This window comes from Canis aureus, chromosome 19 (assembly GCF_053574225.1).
Source record: "Canis aureus isolate CA01 chromosome 19, VMU_Caureus_v.1.0, whole genome shotgun sequence".
In the NCBI taxonomy this organism is placed as follows: Eukaryota; Metazoa; Chordata; class Mammalia; order Carnivora; family Canidae; genus Canis; species Canis aureus.
The window spans coordinates 15,532,288-15,553,960 of record NC_135629.1 but is presented as its reverse complement, the minus strand read 5'-3'; the positions used below and the strand labels follow the sequence as shown (position 1 = coordinate 15,553,960).

The 21,673-nt window shown below is 37.5% G+C and overlaps 1 protein-coding gene and 1 long non-coding RNA gene across 19 annotated transcripts in view; one reads left to right on the top strand and one right to left on the bottom strand.

Annotated features, from left to right (window-relative positions):
- CNTN4 (contactin 4) overlaps positions 1 to 21,673 on the top strand; it is a 927,650-nt gene that overhangs the window by 774,574 nt on the left and 131,403 nt on the right. For all 13 annotated transcript variants that reach the window (XM_077858022.1, XM_077858031.1, XM_077858030.1 and 10 more), the window contains 2 exons: positions 4,071 to 4,207; positions 7,494 to 7,623. In XM_077858022.1, coding sequence (XP_077714148.1) covers positions 4,071 to 4,207; positions 7,494 to 7,623 — 267 coding nt within the window. The remainder of the gene's footprint in view (positions 1 to 4,070; positions 4,208 to 7,493; positions 7,624 to 21,673) is intronic.
- LOC144289691 (uncharacterized) overlaps positions 1 to 21,673 on the bottom strand; it is a 172,076-nt gene that overhangs the window by 64,376 nt on the left and 86,027 nt on the right. The window lies entirely within an intron of this gene.

Genomic DNA, 21,673 nt, shown 5'->3' with positions numbered 1-21,673 from the left:
TGGACCCTATCTCGGAACACAATATCAGTATTTCTGGTAAAGCTGGTCTTCCAGTTCAATGATATGCAAATGGGAAGTCAAGGACTTAAGAAGAGACTGTAAGGAGAAGTTGGAAGACTATACAGTAAGGTTTGGAGATGAATCATTCAAGTGTCAGCACTTGGAATGTTGGATTCAAGGCAAAGTTAATGAGAATACCTCAAGGATTCTGTCAACAGTCCAAAATTCCAGGCTGGAGATAAAGATTTGGGAAGTAACTATATACATAGGTGTTAAATTGAAGCTGAGTAATTATCTTCAGGTTCATAAAACCCACTACCAATAAACTTCTGAAGCATTTTTAGCTAAACATCTACATTCCCTGAAGCTGATTCATCTTCTCCAAGACTGTGTAAGATACCAGAAATAATTTCTAATGGCTACTGGGCCCATCTTTGCAATAGTAATTTAAATGCTATTCTCCAGAGGCACCTGCGGGGGGCTCAGTGGTTAAGCATCTGCCTTTGGCTCAGGGCGTGATCCCGGTGTCCTGGTATCAAGTCCCACATCAGGCTCCTCACAGGGAGCCTGCTTCTCCCTCTGCCTACATCTCTTTCTCTCTCTGTGTGTCTCTCATGAACAAATAAATAAATAAAATCTTTTTTAAAAATGAAAATAAAATAAATGCTTTTCTCCAGCATATCCTTTTTTACATTTTTAAATTTCTAAGTTCTAGGGCTTATGATGGCATTTCTTCCTTTTAGAAATTTCTGGTTTTGGACAATCAGAGATCTCATTACCTTTGAGATTTATTCGGCCACTAAGTTCAAATTATATCCATCTGCGATATAAATTCTTATTGGATATGATGCTTACATGATTCCAGTGACTGGAATATATAAAGATTTAGGTCATTTCTGGCAGTTATTGCACAAAAGATTGAAATGAAAAGATTGTTCATCTATCCAAGAAACTAACAGTGTCACAGGTCAAATCCAGTACAATCATTTAACCTTATATTTGAATTTGTAGCTTGAGAACAAGACTTGATATGTTTTAGAGGGGGAATTAATCCATTTCAAACCTTAAAAGAACATGAATCACCAAAATAGATGATTTAATATATGGATGTGATTAATTCTGTTTAATATGTAGAATCTACATATATTACCCCAAAAAAACATTTAAACATAATAGTGCTATATCAACCTGTTCAGGCTTCATTTAGAGTTATTATTTAGACATGGAGTCATTAAAATGTAGTTGAAACTAGGAAGTAAATACCATAGGCCCATATGCATTAGGCACCTCTGCCCAAGTAAATCATGTTTTCTGTCATCCACTAAAATGGATCATTTGTTATTCAAGGACTTTGAACTAGGTGACCCAAAGAGATATGGAGGAATAAAAATAATTTCCATCAGGCATGGGACTTTATACAAGAAACTCACCCACTTAGATCTGATTCATCCAATCTCAGTGAGTGGCAGCAGAAATCTTTACTGTGTGGGCTTCTGCCCTATGGATCTGCAACTGGCATGTTAAAAAGAAAGATTATCTCATTCTTTGCCATTTATATAATATGATATTCTTTTCCTAATCCTGGGTCCTTGTCCAGGTATTCACTTCAAAAAGAAAATATATTTATCATTTCAGATTCAGCTTTATGAATTAATTTTACTCTAAAAACAAAGAAAGCATTTAATGATGTTTCACAATGTTGAATTCACTTGTGATTTCACATGGGCTGGCACAAATAACTACCATTGAGCATTCTGGTCCAGCACCTTAACTTCCATAACTCTGTTGGAAGTCACAAAAAGAACCCATGGAAGTAATTAGAAGTTTACAAGATCTTTTCATAATCCTCTCAAGACCCTCCCTTCCCTGCCCCATCTCCTTTTTTGTGATGGCAAGGTTTTGCTTCTAGCTTTCTATATTTTTGAGAGAAAGCAATGAATAAGCCCAAGTGTTACAGGAAATCTATGACATTGAAATCTCAGTCTCTGCACGTGGTTTTGATGTTTCCTTTTTGAACTTCAACTTGACATTGCTTCATAAGTTATATTTGCCCTTCCATTTATTTTTTCCCTCAGTCTCTTTGAAAAGTTTGGCTTAGTTGTTAATATTCCACATAGATTTCTGTAGCTTTTCTTGTTTGCTTTGTTTTCATGGACTCTGTGGGGGGTAAATATTCAGCAAGTTGAATGTGAAATCAGGCACACAACTGCCATTAGCCCTATCATGGTTACACATCAAATTCTCCAAGCAGAGAACAGAAAATGTATCTACCTTTTGAGCTCCCTTTGCATTAGCAGCAGGAAGATATAGAACAATGGCAGACTTGCTGCTCTTTCAAGGATGAAGGTTATAACCTTTTGTTCAAATTAATGCTTGTTGATGTTATAACTTTTTTTGAAAATCGACCCTTTCAGCCTCCCCTCATATGCAGCAATGCATCATCTCCATCAGTAGAGGATTTGTAAGATTGTGTTTTGCTCCTTGAAAAACATGCAACTGCTTGAAGATGGAAAAAGGAGAAAACAACATTTATTCAAGGACCTAGGGACCTCTGCTGGTTAAATGACTTGTTGAGTGTTTTTCGAGTTTTGTTTATTTGTAAGTAGGTAAGATAGACAGTTTAGCCTGAACACTAGTAATTTCCTTTTGAATTAAATTATAGATAATTTGAAGCCTCACTAAATGGAGATACTGAGGTCAAGTCAGCTAAGAGGCATGTTAAGAATATTGATTAACATCTTCTGATTAAATACTGGTAACAATTCTAACTATTAGGTTTATATTGGTAGGCATTACCCTAATAGAAATGCTCTGTAAGAAGAAAATTATCCAGAATGATAACTGTGGTCCTCTTCTGCATAAATTTTGGGCTGAAGGTCTTCTACTTAAATACATTTGCTCTTACAGTTATAATAGCATGAATTGTGCTTTATGCAAGACTTGATGTTTATGAAGATATTTTATGGAATGTGGGATTAAGATTGTCTTTATTGAGAATAAGATGAAAAAAAGTGTGACTTCAACTGAAGCAAGAGAAAGGTGGCATAGTTTGGTTGGTGGGAGTGGTGTAGGGCAGTGGGTAATGTGGGAGTTAAGTGCTGCCTTGCATTCCTGTTAGACTGTGGGCAAGACTGGATTTCCTAAGAAAGTTTTGGTAAAAATCAGAAATTTGGGATTCCCAGCCATACTCTTGTATATAACATTCTATCAATATGAAATAAGTCAATAATAAACAGTGATATAGTCTAGACGGAGAAAGAAGCTACACAATTATCTATACAATGTGTAGGAGTGAAGTGTATCAGAGACAAACTAAGCTGCTGTAACAAAGAGACCCAAATATACAGTGGCTTAAAAAATAAGTTTATTTCTCTCCCACATATCTCCCCAAAAATCAGCTGGTGGGTGTGGGGTCATTCAAAATCCAAGACTGGGAGTCAGGATTTTTTTCCTACATAGCTTTTCTCCATGAGCCTGAAGCTGTTGCAACTGTCACTTTTCCCCCCATCATTGGAATGGGACAATAAGAGTCCAGGACACACACACACAAAAAAAAAAGTGTCCAGGACAAGTATCTTTCAGTAAACTACCTGCAAGTTGCTCTCACTACTTTCACACAGGTACCTTTAGCTTGAACTTAGTCACATGGTTACCTCTAACTGCAAAGAAATCCGGGAAATGTAATATGTATCTAGGAAGACATGAGCCCAGCCAAAAATGGTGGGGCAGTGTGGGATATTTCTCTTACAAAAAGGAAAAAAATAAAAAAAAAGAATAGATACTTGGGGGAGAGGGACAGTTAATTTTGCCATATGGCAATGCTAGTTTTATTTTCTGCCTTTTGCAATTAAAAGACCAGCCACATGGGCTGCAAAAACAGGACATTCCAAGTTAGACATAGAGTGGGTTGTCTTCTAAAAGTACCCTCTGAACTCTTAACCAGTCTTGTAATTGCAAAACATCTGGAAAAGTAATTTTATTATAAGCCTACTTTTGTCCCTTGATTGCATGTGATAAAAATAGATTGAACATACACTGAATGTACATCTTTGCTTTCTGAACTGCTATAGCTCAACCAAATTGGATTCAAAAAATAAATGATATACATGTGGCCATAGAAGAAAATGTCTTTTGGGAATGTAAAGCAAATGGAAGGCCCAAACCTACATACAGGTGGCTAAAAAATGGTGAACCACTCTTAACTCGGGTAAGCCAATTGATGATAATTGTGTCTTACTATTGACTGTAATATTTAATGTGGCTTCATTGTTATGGAAGCAGGAAAATGATAAGGTTTGTTTCCAAAATAATAAGCAACCAAATGTTATTAATAGTGGAAAAAGTGGAAGTGAATGCAATTGATATATAGAAACTGTACAGAAATCCAGTTCTTCAGCCTTGTTCAATTAAGATTCTATACAGAATCTTTGGTTTTCACAAATTAACATTTTTGGCTGTACGATTGGAAAAGTTATGCAGAAAGTCTGGAACATGTAATTGTGCTAAGATACGAATTTGTGTATGTTCTAGATAAGAGAGAATAAGACCTCAGCATACAAATTTTCATTTCAGTGTGGTTTTGTTATTCTCTTCTATCTGTGGATACTTCCGGACAATGTGATGTCCAATAAGATCACCATCAAAACACCCACTCTGGCCTCCAAACATGTCATAATGACATATGTAAATGTAAGATAAACATCTCTAATGCAACAGTAAAGGAACAAAAACTAAAAGTGATCATTGGGGCTGGAAGCACCAGACTATAAGGCTGAGAGCAGGCAGGGATATCTGAGAGCTCAGGTTTATAAAAAGTATATCCTCTCTCTGGAGACAGGATACAATATCTTTGCAGTAAAGGCTTAGAGTATGGATCTTCCCCACCTATTGCCATACAGTAAAAGAAGCAGCCAAATTGTTGCCTTTTGTAATAGGACGCTGTGGTGCAAGGCAGGTGGAAAGTCCTGGACTGTGATTCCCACTGGCTCTGGGATGAGAGCTGCAGTAATTTGAGCATCCTCACAGATCGGGAACTCAGAGAATCCATGAGTAGATCTGTTTCTGGACTGGTGGCCTAGGGATGAGGTAGAGGAGCCCTAAAACTGCTAATGGGAATAAAGACAAAACAAAGAAGAATAACTCCTTTTCACAAATAAGCCTGCAAACAATATTCCAAAACATATGCAAATATTTATTTTTTAGAAAGATAGCCAATCTATAGAATACTCTAACAATAGGAATAGAAATAGGAGTAAGTATGTTTAGAGTGCTGAAAGAGTTAAATGAAGAAATCATGTCCATGAAAATAAACAAGATATTTTGAAAAGATAAGCAGATAGACTTTAAAAGAATAAAATGGAAATTATAGAAATATATAACCACTGAAATAAAAACTCTATGTGGACTATTCATTTTGTAAGGGGAAATGATAGGTTATAATAATATTTTTAAAGGATTTGGAAGGTCTGCTTCTCAGACATTAACAAGTACTAACCTATCTTGCCACTTCAAACACATGGTCTCATCTTATATTCACAAGGAACCTTATGAGGTCCTTGCTATTGCTATGCCCAATGTATAGACAAGGAAACCGACTTATCTGTAAAATGGGCGTCGCAGAGCAGTTTGCCTAAGGTCAACATCCATCCTTAGTAAGTAATCGGTCCAGGATCCAAATGTTAAATGTCTACTGGATTAGTACTACCAAAGTTTGTTTGAATGAGGTTTTCAGAATTGGTTATATGGAAAGTAAGATCTTAAAAGCCATGTGGGGGAGAGGATTAGGGCATAAAGGGAAGAAACGTTCAAATGCTCTTTGGAAATACTTCAGCAGTCACTCTCCACCTCTGAATTTTCTAAAAATAGACTCTGTGGCAGAGATTTGTATTAAGGAGGTAGGCTGGGAAAGCTTTCAGAGCCCCACCTCTGAAGGAGTCAGAGAAGCCCACTGGGCAGAGGGAGGTTAAACAATGGTGCCGTTCCAACAGAGACCTCCAGGGAGAGCACTGGAGCAGAAAGTCCTGTGGTTCCTAAATTGAGGCAAAGGGAGCCCTGCCTTTGTACCCCTTCATTGACCATTGATTTGGGGAAGTTCTTTCAGCCAAGAGCAGTTCCCAGAGAGAGATCCAGCTGCGAGCAGTCCTCAAACTTAGCACCTGGAAGAATAAGTACCTTGGTTCTGAAAGATCATCTGGAAGGTACCATGAGAATCTGTGATGAAGGGACATTGACATAATACAGGAATGCCCCTATGAGGGAGAAGACCCTGACACAGAGCTTGGAATGAAGCAAGAGGGAGGATGAGGAGGACCTTAGAATGAGGAACAACTGTGTCCAATTTAACTTTTTTTTATTGTATTTTCCAATCGAACTCAAATGTTCACTGAAATTTGACATTTCAAATGACCTGACATTCCTCAAGCCCCAAGTTGAGAGCCAGTTTTTCATACTCAGATTTCCTCCACCGCAGGCAGCCCAGTGAAAAGTGCCTGCTGTGAGCGATGGTGGATCATCAGTGCACACAAAGCAGAAAGGGGACTATCACCCTGTCAAGTACTACTCTCTTGTCCCTGGAAGGGCTCCTGCTGGCTCCAATTATAAAAGCAAAACTCAAACCACTATAGTATAGGGTAACTAACAGGCATTTCCTCCCTATTATTTAATGTGAGGGAACATGGATACCTAGATATGATAAAAGCCTAATAAGGTGTCTACCCAGCTAAATCACAACCCTAAGGCAAATAGAAAACCAGTACGTCTTTATTTTATTTATTTTAAATGGCAGGTTCCTGGGGAGGAGAGCCTGTTCGGCACTTAGGAAAATTGATAATACAAGTTATGTATCCTCAGGCTGACAAATGAGAATGGTCTTTTGTTCAATGCACTAACTTTCCTTTCTTCCAACCGGCCACCAGAAGATGGTCCTAAACTTAGATTATGCCACTGATAGCAACAGAGTAAGGGAACCTTAAATTATTAATACCTACCTTCTTTTTTTTTTTTTTTTGAGTAAACCAATATGAAATATTTATTTCTGCTTCTCCAAGAAGATTATAATTCTATTAACCTTCAAAGTGTTGCCTGCTCATAATCTGAGTGTTTTAATACTCTAAACAGTAAATTTGGATGTATTTCCCCCCTCCTCAAGCCTTCCCCCAGTTAGCACAACACCTCAGAGTAAAAAAACATTTTAAATTTCAAGTGCATCTATTTAGAGGGGATATTAATCTGAATGTTTTCACTATTGAATCAATGAGAACTCCAGAGAGTCCTACAATTTAAATTCCGTTTACCAACTGATGTACAAGGTTGTTCCATTTAGCATCTGACCTGCCACAAATTTAGTTGACAGATAAATAGATCATGTTATGTAAATTGCTTATATGATGGCTATTTTCTTCTCATTAAGCCCCTTTGATATAACATGTAGCAAAATTGCCTTAAGGTCTCGGTTGTAGAAGGTCACTGTTTTGTGTTCCTCTTTCCCTTCACAGGATAGAATTCAAATTGAGCAAGGAATGCTCAACATCACAATAGTGAACCTCTCAGATGCTGGCATGTATCAGTGCGTGGCAGAGAATAAACATGGAGTTATCTTTTCCAGTGCAGAGCTTAGTGTTATAGGTAAGTCTTTATAATGAAAAGGAAAAAAAAAATTAAGTCACTACATTAATATGCCTTTTGCTAGGCGTATTGTTCAATACCCCTGCCCCCACCAAAAAAAAGGGATAAAGAAATTTTTAGACCAAGGTTACTGCTCGAGAAAAAAACAATGCTTTCTACAAGCAATACAAAGAAACCACTTCCTAAATCAGCCTCTATTGATGCTTACAGTGGGTAACATGGTTCCCTTGGTACCCATTTTTATTACTCTATCGACCACTCTTCTAAATTGAGTGATTTCTGAAATGCTGTGCAGTCTTGCTATGGTGCTGATTTGGTACAAACTTCAGCTAGGAAGGAAGAATTGACTTGCTTTGGAAAGGTTCCTTAGAACAGCTGGCAAAGTGAATCTTGTTCTTCTACATCTGAATTTTCCAGAGTATACAGAAGTGGTGTGCCTCTCCAGCTAGCTCTTTCACTATATGACCCCTTTTCCCCTGCTCTTCGGCTATACCAATTTTTTTTGTTCTGCATATTCAACATTCACCATCCTCTCTTCTTCCAGGGGCTATTGGAACATACTGTTCTTTCTCCTTGAAATGCTTTTCCTTCCCTTCTTCATTAGCTCTTTCCTTTCTCCATCTCCAAGTTCAATTGCTGCTTTCTTAGAAAGTCACACCTGGCCCCATGCCTAGATCAACTTCATCTCTTGCAGATTTTTATATTGCCTTTTAATTATCCTTTATAACAGATACCACAGTTGGGTTTTACACTTGTCAATATTTCTTTTTTCTTTCTGTTTTTCTGGGATTTTTTTCTCCCATCGCATGTTAACTTCCCATGATGTCAAGAACCGTATTTGGTTTAACTCATGATTTTATTCTCAGGATTTAATACAATAGTGAAGCAGATAATATGCACTCAATAAATATTGAATGAGGGTAGGAATGAATGAATTTGTTAAGTGATGAAATTGATGCTACTGTTTTAAAATTTGAATTATTTGTAGCACCTGAGTGGGTCAATGGGTTAAGCATTCAACTATTGATTTCAGCTTAGGTTGTGATCTCAAGTTTGTGGGATCAAGCCCCAACTCAGGCTCCTTGCTCAGCAGAGTCCACTTGAGATTCTCTCTCTGCATCTTCTTCTGCCTCTTTCCTCCCTCATATACTCTCTCCATCTCTATCTCTCTTCTCTCTCAAATAAATATTTTTTAAAACAGTAAAAAATAAAAAATAAATTATAAATTAAGTAAATCAATAAATGAAATTATAAGTTAAGTGAATTGGCAAACCCATGGCCATTAAAAAAGAAAATTCCAGGCTATCAATTTGCATGTGTCCCATAGAGAAATCTTGACTCTGAATTCAGAATTTATCTGAAGTACCTAAGCATTAATTCTTAGGGAGAGCATAATGGAAAGATTATGAATAAGAGAAAGAAGCACACAAAGGGAGCTGATGCCATAAATCCCAATGCTTTGCCCAATTTTAGAGTCCTGAGTTTTTCTTCAGCAAGGTACTTTTTGATACGTAGCACATAGAACTTACATGTATAAGTAGATGTTCCCAAGATGAATGTACTTCTTCCTCATGTGAATTAAAAAAGGAAGGGAAAGCTTCCATGACTGTTCTTCTTACCAAGTTCTTTAGCTTAAACCAACATCCCATAAAAAACAAGAGCATGTGAGAGTTCATGGCACCGTAGCCTATTTCAAAGAGGCCTAAGAACAGTCTGGAATAATCATCACCTTGGCTTGGCACTAGTATAAGCATGACATTTCTGGAAGCCTAGGCACATATCTCTTACTCTATAAATTTTGAGAACAATAAATCTAACTTTCTCTGGCACAAGTATGCTGGTTTCACTCTGCCCAGCTTGGATCTGATTATTGGTTGTTGTAACTGACTCTCTTGGAGGACAGTTCAGCATGATAGATTACTTAGGATTTTCTGCAAAAAGAAGTGTGTTCTCTATTAAACAGTATGTCAACTAGTTAGAAGAGCTAAAACTGAGGATGGATCACCTAATGAATGAATCACATTGTCCTAAAAATCTCTATGTGAGTGCTTGCCAATTTTCAACTCTGGAAAACCCCATTATAATTTTAAAAGATTCTTTAAAATAAGAAAAAAAAGATTTGGTAGGTCCCTTTATTAAAATAAGAAAATTTGATAATAACAAATGACTATAATTCATGGAAAATGATTATGGGGTGACTATAGAGAATAACTGAAGTCCCAGAGCTAGAAATGAGAAAGGCTCTCACATGATTTTTATCTAGAGCACCTACCCACAGCTGACAATAACAAAGTATATATGAGATGTGTGTAGATGTATGTATATACTCTTACTTGTGGATAAAAATGCAATAGCTTAAAACAACTCCTTCCACAGCCTTCTCCAGACCCTGTCCCCTCCCCCTACTCAGGGTTCAAGGCCTGCAAGTTGGGAATCACTGCTCCATCTTTTACAGAGATTTATTTCAAATCACTTCTGACTGGAACTAATTCCAAATGAATTCTCGCTCTGAGTCCTTTCTTAAGTGCCCTGAGGTCAGCAAGCTAGAGCAGAGAAGATAAGAGGAAAATGCCTGAGAAATTATTTAAACATTTTGATTTCAACCATGTTGGATATGAGAACAGTAAGGCATATCAGTAAATGATACAGGCCAAACAGTGGTAAAAATAGTAAGGCTTCCAGGAATTCAGGAAAGAGAGTTTGACTAATGGACTGGGTTGGTCAGCTGAGCCTTGAACAGTGATTTTATTTGAACTGACAGAAAAGAGGACCAGGAATATTCCAGATCAGAGTGAAATGCCTTAACAAAGGCTCAAAGTTATAAAACATCTGGATGGTTTCTTGCATATAGAGAATCCTGAATGTTTAAAAATTCTGATTCAAATATATAAAGTATATGGGCAAAGTTTAAGATAGATGGAAAAAATGAAGGACCAATTTTAGAGACTCTTGAATAGCAAGTTTAGAAGTTCCTTCTTTAGTGTCCCCTTTTCACTTCCAAAAAAATCATATTAATATACTCTAAGTGAATTAAAGGACAGTTAGGTGTTGAATAAGTAAATCCCCAGAGTTCATTTTAACTGAATAAGGGAGAAGACATTTCACTATTTAAAAATACACATAAATTAATATTGGTTCACTTGGGGAAGCTGTAATAGATCGTATTCCACAAGTCACTTTGTTTCTTAAAGAATAGTAATAGTTTGGCTCTTTGAGCTCAAATAATTGATTTGTTATTACCTTTATCAGAATCATGGTGAATTTGAATTGAATATAGAAACCAAATGAAAACAAAATACTTTATTATCAGGAAAAAAAAATAAGAATGTTGATTCCAAGTATTGATCAAATACCAGGATCCCCCAGTGCTAGAGAGGAGATTCCCTTTCATGATAGGTAATAACCCTAGAGTCATGAATAAGAGATAGTTAGGAAGCATATATTTAATAGGCTTTTCCCTTGGTCTTGTTTTATGTGTTCTGAGTATTTAATGTGTATGTAACATATCTATATTTAATGGATTGAAACTGCTAAATAATTAATGTAGGTGCTGGGTGATTTACTCACTGGATGGGAGAATAACATAGACTTTTACCTTCAGGTCAGTCTATTAGAGTAGGCCTGGTTTTGAGTACATCAAATAGAAATGTCCTTGTTTGTAACTGACTTATCACCATTGATAGCTTAGTATTCCTCAAGGCACCCATTCCTAGACTTTTTCTCCCGTATTAAACTACGTCATCGAAGAGGTTGACTGTGTAATGTACTCCTGTGGACATCCCTGGGGTGCTGTTCCATCATTCCAACCTTCTTTCCCACTCAAGAAGGTATGTTGGAATTAGGGTGAATAGAGTCTTATAATCATGGGGAACTTGTATCCTCTATAAGAAAAAAAAAGCTAAGTATTTTGTTGGTAAAAATTTAAATTTTCTACTCCAACATTTCTATCAATGTTTAGTATTGGTGTCCACTTAGATGATCATATTGGTGATAAGGACTACTGGTTGAATTGTCAACCTTGAGATTTTCTGTGATGCTATTAGAATGTTTATGTTGTGTATGTAGTCATGGGTAAGGACAGAGCACAACTAAGGTCCCAAAAGCAGAAGCGGGGATTGGGGTACCTCTGAGCCATTAAAGGAGTGTCCTCCAGGGTAAAGCCTATAAAAGAAAGCAAGATAGGAAAGGGGCAGGGAAGCTGAGCAAGGTCATAGTCTAGCCTATATTCTCATCCTAGAGAGGGATATCTGGATTATAAACTGCATTTCAGAGTTATTCTCACCTGAAGCAAGAAGAATAACCATTTTTTAAAAAGATTTTATTTATTTATTCATGAGAGACACGGTGAGGGGTAGGGGGCAGAGACCCAGGCGGAGGGAGAAGCAGGCTCCATGCAGGGAGCTTGACTTGGGACTAGATTCTGGGTCTCCAGGATCAGGCCCTGGGGTGAAGGCAGCGCTAAGCCGCTGAGCCACCCAGGCTGCCCCAGAATAACATTTTTTAAAATCTCTGTTTATCAGTCCATCATTGGGCTACCCCTTAGATGGTAGTGGCAGTGGCAGTAGGGGTTGAGTGGTGACATGGGTGCAGATGGAACAAAACCTCCCAATTTCCTAGGGAAAGGGGCAGCCAGAGGTGATAAGCAGCCACCATTCACAGCTGGTAGGGCCAGAAAAAAGAATCTGTGAGGGTGTTAACAGCATTTTCTACAGAGGACAACTAATTGTCCTCTGTATCAGACCAAGTGAATCAGACCACGATGCTTTGTTACTTTGTCTAATTTACCTGGATCATAATGGGGAGTGCCACTAGTTTACTAGAGTATCTTCGATTTTGAAACGATGTGAACTATCCCTAAGAGTAAGTAGGTCTTTTGAATATGACCTGACTTTACCAGGACAGTATAATGGAACAGATATAGCTTCTGCCCTGAGGAGTTTCTGTCTGATGCTTCAGTATTGTGAGGATTCTCCTAGCCTATGTGGCAGAGGATATTTGACCCTAGAAAGATGCTTAAATACCATTAAGGAACTGATGGTCCAATGAAAGAGAGGTGCAGGCTTGAGCAATTATTTGGTTAATTTGGCATTTCTCCAGATGATTGGCTCTCAAATTAGGAAAACATTAAGACTAAACTAAAAGTTATTTCACAGGGGCTTTCACAAGTGCTCATCTGCATCTGAGTCTGGTTTCTCAACTGCCTCATTGAGCCAGATTACAAAATAATCATGTGCTGAGTGTGATCAGCAGCCAGTGAGATGACAAAGCCCTTTCTTACCCAAATGGAGTCATCATCTAAGCAGGAGCTTTACTAAAATTGTCATGAAAAAGGAAAGCTATGTGCTTGGATCTCAAATTCAAATTTGATATTTTTAACGAGTCACTAAGTCTTCCTTTATCAGTAAAATGAGTATGTCATTATTAACCTTACTGCCAAAAGTAAGAGAACCTTTTTTAAAGGTTCATACAAAACCTTTTTTAAAGCCTAGCAGTGTTTGTATCAGAAGTGTTTTCTTGTTATTAACTAGTATCCATACTAAAATCTTGTAGACAGCCTCCAAATCACCAGCAAACCCCATTTCTGTGATTCTCAAATTTTGCTAATGACAGTTGTCTGGGGAGCTTTTAATATCCTGATATCCTATCATTCTCCATATCAACTAAGTGAATCTCTGGGCCTGGGACTCAAGTGTGATTCCAGTGAATATCACAGTTTGGGAACTACTACTTTAATTGATCAGATTAGAAGGCCATTACTTTTTAGAAAGTATTCTCAAACTTTACCATGCACCAGAATCATTGAAGGACTTGTTCAAATACAGATTGCTGAGTTCTATCCCCAGAATTTCTGATATAGTGGCTGGGGTAGGGTCTGGGGAGCTGCATTTCAAACAAGTTCCTGGGTGATACTGATGCTGCTGGTCCATGATCACACTTTCAGAGCCACTATCCTAAAATAGGAAATTTATTGTAGGTTATGTGTGAGTGTGTCTGTGTGTACATTGAATACAATCCACATAGAAAATCTTCTGATTTGGATCAAGACTTTAAATCTGAAACCCTCCTGTAGAAGAGGACTATCAGGCATCAGACATTCTCACCATGGCTGAAGGCCCCACTTCACCAAGATGGTGAGTAGGATTAGGCATACAGAGAGATTTCACAGATTGTCATGTGAGGACTGAGCTAAGATGTTGGTTGGCATGACTCTGGTGGCTTAAAGCCAACTGAAGGGAGGGGTACCTGGCTGGCTCAGTTAGTAGAGCATGCGACTCTTGATCTTAGGGTTGTAAGGTCGGGCCCTATGTTGGCCATAGAGTTTACTTTATTTTTTTTTTTAATTTTTTTATTTATTTATGATAGTCAGAGAGAGAGAGAGAGAGAGGCAGAGACATAGGCAGAGGGAGAAGCAGGCTCCATGCACTGGGAGCCTGATGTGGGATTCGATCCCGGGTCTCCAGGATCGCGCCCTGGGCCAAAGGCAGGCGCCAAACCGCTGCGCCACCCAGGGATCCCTAGAGTTTACTTTAAAAAGCCAACTGAAGGGAGACGTTGAAATCTGAGGGATAAATACTATGACAAGTCCCTATATGAGTTCACCCAAGGAAATGTCTTCACTGAGCTAGAATTTAAAATGTAACTCAAGAATGTAGTCCAAGGTGTCACTGAACAGTGATACCATATACTATACTACAACTAAAATCTCTGAGTCTTCTGTAAAACTGCTGCTATTCATTCAGAAGTCCACAGGTTTTGGGGGTTTTTGTTTGTTTGTTTTGCTTTTTGGGTTTTTTTAGGGTGCAAGGAGGAAGGGCAAATGGATAGGGAGAAGGAGAATCTTAAGTAGGCTCCACACCCAGCATGAAGCCTGAAATAGGGCCTGATCTCTTGAACCTGAGATCATGACTGAGCTGAAATCAAGAGTTGGTCCCTGGGCTCCTGGGTGTTTCAACTGGTCAAGCTGTGCCTTCAGCTCAGGTCATGATCCTATGGTTCTGGGATTCAGCCCCACTTTGGGACCCTGCTCAGTGGGGAGTCAGCTTCTCCCTGTCTCCCACTGCCCCTCCCCCCACTTGTGCATGCTCTTGCTCTCTCTCTCAAATAAATGAAAAATCTTAAAAAAAAAAAGTTGGTTGCTCAATAGACTGAGCCACCCAGAAGCCCCCAAAAGTACAGTATTTTGCCTAAAGAGATATCCAATAAATTTTTCTTAAATTATAGAACCAGGAAGAAAGTTTGAATCTTTTAGCAAAATTACATGTTTTTTTTTATCCACCAGTGAGGAGTATGCTCTTCTTCCTTCTGCATACCATATTGACATGTCCATTTTGGCTTCTAAAAGCTCACTCTATTGTACCAAGTTTAGTAAGATGGTTTCCTACCCTTCCAATATTTTACTTTAGCCATATTCTTTGTTACTTTTTATCTTTTACCATTAGCTACGTAAGTCTTTTTGATTCAGTGAATAATAAATAAGTGAAATGAAGTAATTAATTTTTTCCCCTCTACCACTTTTTAGCAACAAATAGATTCTCTTTTGGTAGTCCAGAAGTATTAGAATTGGTGTTGAATATTTAACAGTGGTTTTCAAACTTTTATGCATGTATAAACTACTTAGGGATCTTGTTAAATTTAGATTCTGATTTCAAGTCTTGGGTAGGGCCTGAGATTCTGCATCTCCAACAAGCTCCCAGGTGATTACCAGTGCCTTTGCTCTGAGGATCACATTTTCAGTGGCAAAAATTATAATATTTTAAATTCTCAGGTCCCTCTCATGGTGGGTAGAGTATATACACTTAATAAGGTCCTCAAAATGATTCCTATGATCCGTTCAATTTAGGTGCCACAGGTCTGGAATCTGCTTTGTAAATCCCTTTGATGCCCAATCTTAAGCTATCACAGCAGAGTAGCTTTCTAACTTACAAAAGCCAGTGGGAGTTGGAGGGCAGAATAATGACTAGGCTGTTCCCTTGTTATCACCACTGTACATACAGTGAATCCGTGTTTCCATTGTTGAACTCCGTATTGACAGAAGCTCTATCAATCATGTGAGACAATTTCTACCAGAAATAAAGCATTTGCACGAGCAACATTCTAGCTTTTTTTTTCTTCAACATAAGCAGACTGTGGCTCTTTTAGGTTCCTGAAGAAATTAATTTTATACTTAATATAAGGCAGGTTGCTTTTAATGAACCCTTTTGAATGTGGTTGAAAGTGAACATAGCACAAAGGCAAAATATATGTTCTCTTTCCACATTAAAACCCCTTCAGTACAGAGTTATTGAAGGATGATGATAAGAAATTAGTCGCTACTGGATAACATAAACATAGCTTATCCATGCCGTATGTTTCTCTTGAGCCTGGGTATCTAGGGCAGAGCATGTGTAACTGAAGCCCTTCAAACTACCCTGATAAGTTGACTCACAGAGCCTTAAGGAACAAAATGAAACAATCAAAGGAAATGCAAGTATGTGGCAAGTCCTATCTTTTCAGCACTGCCCTGGTGGCTTGAGAGTGCCTGGGGAGGAAAGAGGAGACTGTGGTACTGCTTCAGAAAAAGGCTCAAAGTGGGGGAAAGCTGAATTCCCAGGGCCTACTTGTCCTGTTATTTCCCATTAGACTGTGTTTAGAGGAAGTGGGGAAAAGAATAGCTCCTACTGACGGTAGGTGAGTCTGTGTATCCTTCTCAACTCAATCTTCATTGGCTTCTTGTTGGTAACTTGAAATTGGCCATGATGGAAGTATTCAACCACAGAAATTGCGAGCACTAAAAGCTAAGTTCTTCCATATTTTGTTTTGAGAGCTATTTCTTTTTTTTTTTTTTTTTTTTTTTAAATTTTTTTTTTTATTTATTTATGATAGTCAGAGAGAGAGAGAGAGAGAGAGAGAGAGAGGCAGAGACATAGGCAGAGGGAGAAGCAGGCTCCATGCACCGGGAGCCCGACGTGGGATTCGATCCTGGGTCTCCAGGATCGCGCCCTGGGCCAAAGGCAGGCGCCAAACCGCTGCGCCACCCAGGGATCCCTTGAGAGCTATTTCTTAAACAATCTACCATCACACCAGGTAGTTTCAGAGTAGTTTAGGAGTATAAACAGCCCAGGTTTTTTTTCTTGGGTAATTCTACTTCATTATGTCATTATACTAAGGCCCAACTTCAGAAAGGATGGAGTGTACTGTAGACAGGCCATGAAACCCAAGAAGCCACCTACAACCCCACATGGAGGGAAGAAATTGATATGGTATCCAGGCAAAGCATCATGAGAATATCTTGTTTTGTTTTGTTTTTTAAGGTTTTCTTTTTTTTTAAAATTGATTGATTGATTGATTCATGAGAGACACACAGAGACAGGCAGAGACATAGGCAGAGGGAGAAGCAGGCTCCCTGTGGGGAGCCTGATACGAGACTCACCCCAGCACCCTGGGATCATGACCTAAGCCAAAGGCAGATGTTCAACCACTGAGCCACCCAGATGCCCCAAGAATATCCTGTTTTGAACTGAATTCCTGAGTTCTCTCCTACAACATACAGTATTCAATAAATACTGATTAAACATCCACTTTGTGCCAAACACTGTACTAGGTAAGGGATATATAGATCCATAATACGTAGCCTCTGCCTTTAAGGAACTGATGATCTAATGATTGCTAATGAAAAATGCTACAATGTCTTAACCACTAGAATTCTAGGATTCTCACCAGCACATTCTAATGGCTCTCTTTTGTTAATTCAACAGACATTTCTATCTCATAACAAAGTTACAACCAAATAGGACATTACAGTACTGTACACTACTTTTCTAACCAAGGATGTGAATTCTATATGAGTGTTTAGGACATTGTGCCAAATGTAATATCACTATTTGTAATGATAAAGGAGGTCAAAGTGATTAGATATTTAAAAAATGCATACTGTCTTAAAAAAGGGTAGCTCAGAGGCAGTTAATAGAGGTTTAGTAGCTGAAACTCTTAAAACATGTAAGAATGATTTTTAGTCAACATTTTAATTACTATATAAAATATAGTATTAAAAGTATTTTGCTTGGAGTAAGAAAAAGGTTTTCCACTCTAGTCTCCACAATTAATTTTCGGCTGTTCAAAACTTATATAAAACATATAAGGCAAAAAAATAATAATAAAAATAAAAAAAAATAAAAAAAAAACATATAAGGCAAAGTCTGATCCTACTTGTTGGCAGAGAAAGTGTTAAGAGATCTTGAAATGGTTCCTGTGCTCAAAAGTATTTGTTAGTTACCATAGTGCCTGAAATGGCAACATTAAAGAAGTATTTTTTATCTATATCAGAATGGATGAGATACCACTACTCAGCAATAAAAAAACCTCTTGATACACAAATTTGGATGGATCTCAAGAGCATTAGGTTGAGTAAAAAAAAAAAAATATCAAAAGGTCACATACTATACAATTCTGTATATAAAATGTTCTCCCAAAATGACAAAACTATAGAGATAGAGAATAGATTAGTGGTTTCTAGACATTAGGGAGAATTCGGCAGGAGGGAGCTGGATGTGACTATCAAAGGATTGCCCAAGAAAAATCTTTGTGATGATGGAATACTTCTTATATTGACTTCAGTGGTCATTATTCAAGTATGCATATGTGATAAAATAACATGGAACTAACAACACACATTGTACCAATGATGACTTTCCTTATTTTGATATTGTGTAATACTCACATACAGTATAATCACCGGGCAAAACTAAGTGAAATATACAAGACCTCTATCACTGTAACTGTTATTATTTCAAAATTTAAAAATTGTTCAAACCAAGATGAGTTTATTTGGCTCTAAAAAGCTCTCTTATATTTCAGCATAGAATCCCCTAATAATGATAGTGCTGGTCACATGGCACTGGTGGAGATAGCAGAGAGGAGAAGTAGGTATGAAGCAAATATTGGCCTAAGGACTTTATACACCATACATGTATTATTTCATCTATTCTTCAAAACAACCTTGTGACTATAAATATTATTATTTTTCTTTTAAAATAACCTTCCCAAAGGAGCAGGAGACCATAAATGCAAGACCTACCATGGTCAGAAAGACCCCTGGTAAAGCAGGGCCTTCAATGAATTAGACCAAAAAAAGCAGGGCACAGGTACTAGAAACTTAGAAGGGACACATCATGCTGATATTAGAGTAGGAGAATCTTACTTAAGAGTTTTGTTGAGTCTCCTTGTGAATATCATCCCTGATGAGAGAGAGCTGATTATGAATCCACCATTCTGAAATACTGGACCTAGAAAGAAGATTCCCATTGTAACCGGCCTTCTAGTTATCTGCCTAGCAAGCTAGAAAAATCTTGGGGTTTTAAAATCTGATACCAGCACTATCTTGTCAGCGGTAAAAACATTGAATGAATGCATTAACTCTAGGTTCATCTTTATGGAATAATGAGGTAATAAAGATAATAGATAAAGGCTAAAATAATCTAGAATTCTAAACTTCTAAAAGGGCCAAAGTGAATGGTCTCCATCAACTGGCAGTGTTGCCAGTGATATTTCTACAGACCAACTGTGATACAATTGGCACGCACAATTATCCTTTCCTCTTCATTAATAAAAATCACACTCATGTAAAAAAAAAAATCACACTCGTACATTTCCCAAATGTGACTGCACATCTAGTTAAGGAGTTACCATGCTTACTGTCTTTCTTGAAAAATGATACTTAGTCACAAAACTTTTGTTTTTAGGGGTTCTGTTAGCCACTTTAAATACCATTGACATGTAACCAAGAGTCATTTAATTCAGTAAAATCAAACAGTTGAGAATTACGGGGAGAGCTTCTTTAGCTGGATGCTTCTCATATATCATGTAATGTTAATGGATTAACAATCATTGATAAATAATAAAAAGTTGCATTTTCCAAATGGAAGAGGTCCTATAACATGACTCATTCCAACGCTGAGAGAGCAGTGCCCTCTAGTAGTTGATTTAAGAAATATTATCCTCTAAGTGCATTAGATTTAGCAAATGGGAATCCCTGGGTATCTGAACTACTCTGAGACTTGATTGGGCAATTTGACAATTGGTTTTACCTTTTCTGAGCTACTAAGAACCTGGAATTTCACCTTCAACGTATACTAAACTTTTAAGTGCCAGCAAAGGTTGGGTTCTAATAGTGCTCTTCTGGGGACCTTACCAGTAACTTTTAAAACTTAATTTCTCTGTGAATGTCAAATTTAACAGGCTCCTTTCACTTAAATACAGGGTACAGAGAGGAAAAAACATCATTCCATACACTTCAGGGCATCTTGGGTGCAAGAGATAGTCACAAAACGGCAGAATGTTAAGAAAACCATTAATGGGTCAAGTATTCACAAACTGATGAAGGTTTGACAATTTTGTCCTAGAAGGAACCACAGCTTACTATGGAAGCTGATAGATTAGCAGGGTTAAATAACAATAGCAGTAAATTAAACAAATTAAGTAAACAAACAGAAAAGATTTGAATATATAATTCCATTTGTATTAGTGAAAGATACTCAAAGCCAGTCTTATTTCTAGGATATCCAAAAAGATAATATGCACATAAACAGTACAGTAAAAATGCTTCTGAAACTGGAAGGTGTGTTTTCTGTCTTCTGTGTGGCTGATATCATGCTATTTTAAATCTCATAAAAGCAATATATAGTTTTTCGACAAATACACCTATGTGTTGTGCACAGTTTGATTTATGTAAACTCATTTCAAATGCAATTGCAGAATTCCTCCTGAACAGATGAAAAATGTCTGCCTGAAGTGATAAAAATGTGTGTGTAGAAAGATATAGTTTTAAGAAGGGATTTTTTATATGATACAGATTTTTAACTCTAGTTCACAAAATACTCTTTTAAAAGACTTATAGAAATTTGATTTTTTTTACATTAATGTGTCAATTCAGATGTTTACCTAAGATGAGAACGGGTCTATTGTGCTACAAAAACCTTTCTGTGTTGCATATTACCGTGTATAGCATTGGTAAATGGGGGCACGATGCCAATATAACATAAATGCTGGCTTTGTTCACATATTTCACACATGGCAGCAAACACAGAGCCCACTAACTCAGATCAACACAGTATCCAAGGCAAAACTATGTTACCCACGATTCCCCTCACCCACATTCTTCTTCTTGGCTTAGTTTGACCATGTACTCTAACATGGCAGGGCTTATAGCATGGTTCTCCTGAGTCTTTCCACAGATTTTACTTGTTTCAAAGTCTTTCCAGTTGTAGTCTTTCTTGTTTGAGTTTTGCAATTTCAACTCTTCTGTCTTTCATCAAGCTGTCTTCATACACACACATACAATACACACACATGTTCTGTACTTTTTGTAGTATTTATTAGGAATTTCATGTGTCTTTTTAATCATGCTAATATATTTATTCAAGTGGTGCTTTCACTGAAGCTTATTTTTTTCTTTTTTTTAAATAAATTTATTTTTTATTGGTGTTCAATTTGCCAACATATAGAATATCACCCAGTGCTCATCCCGTCAAGTGCCCACCTCAGTGCCCATCACCCAGTCACCCCACCCCCCACCCACCTCCCCTTCCACCACCCCTAGTTCGTTTCCCAGAGTTAGGAGTCTTTCATGTTCTGTCTCCCTTTCTTATATTTCCCACTCATTTTTTCTCCTTTCCCCTTCATTCCCTTTAACTATTTTTATATTCTCCAAATGAATGAGACCATATAATGTTTGTTCTTCTCTGATTGACTTACTTCACTCAGCATAATACCCTCCAGTTCCATCCATGTCGAAGCAAATGGTGGGTATTTGTCGTTTCTAATGGCTGAGTAATATTCCATTGTATACATATACCATCAAAAGATGAATGGATAAAGAAGATGTGGTTTATGTATACACTGAAGCTTATTTTTATTTATTTTTTTATATCACTAGTACCTGGTTTGAGTACAATTAAGAAATTGACTCCCATTCTCCCCACCTACATACATACACGCTCACTTTCTGTCCTTCAAGTAATTTGTGGTATTTAAATTTCATGTTCAACATGATCTAAAATCTTAAATTCTATTAGGC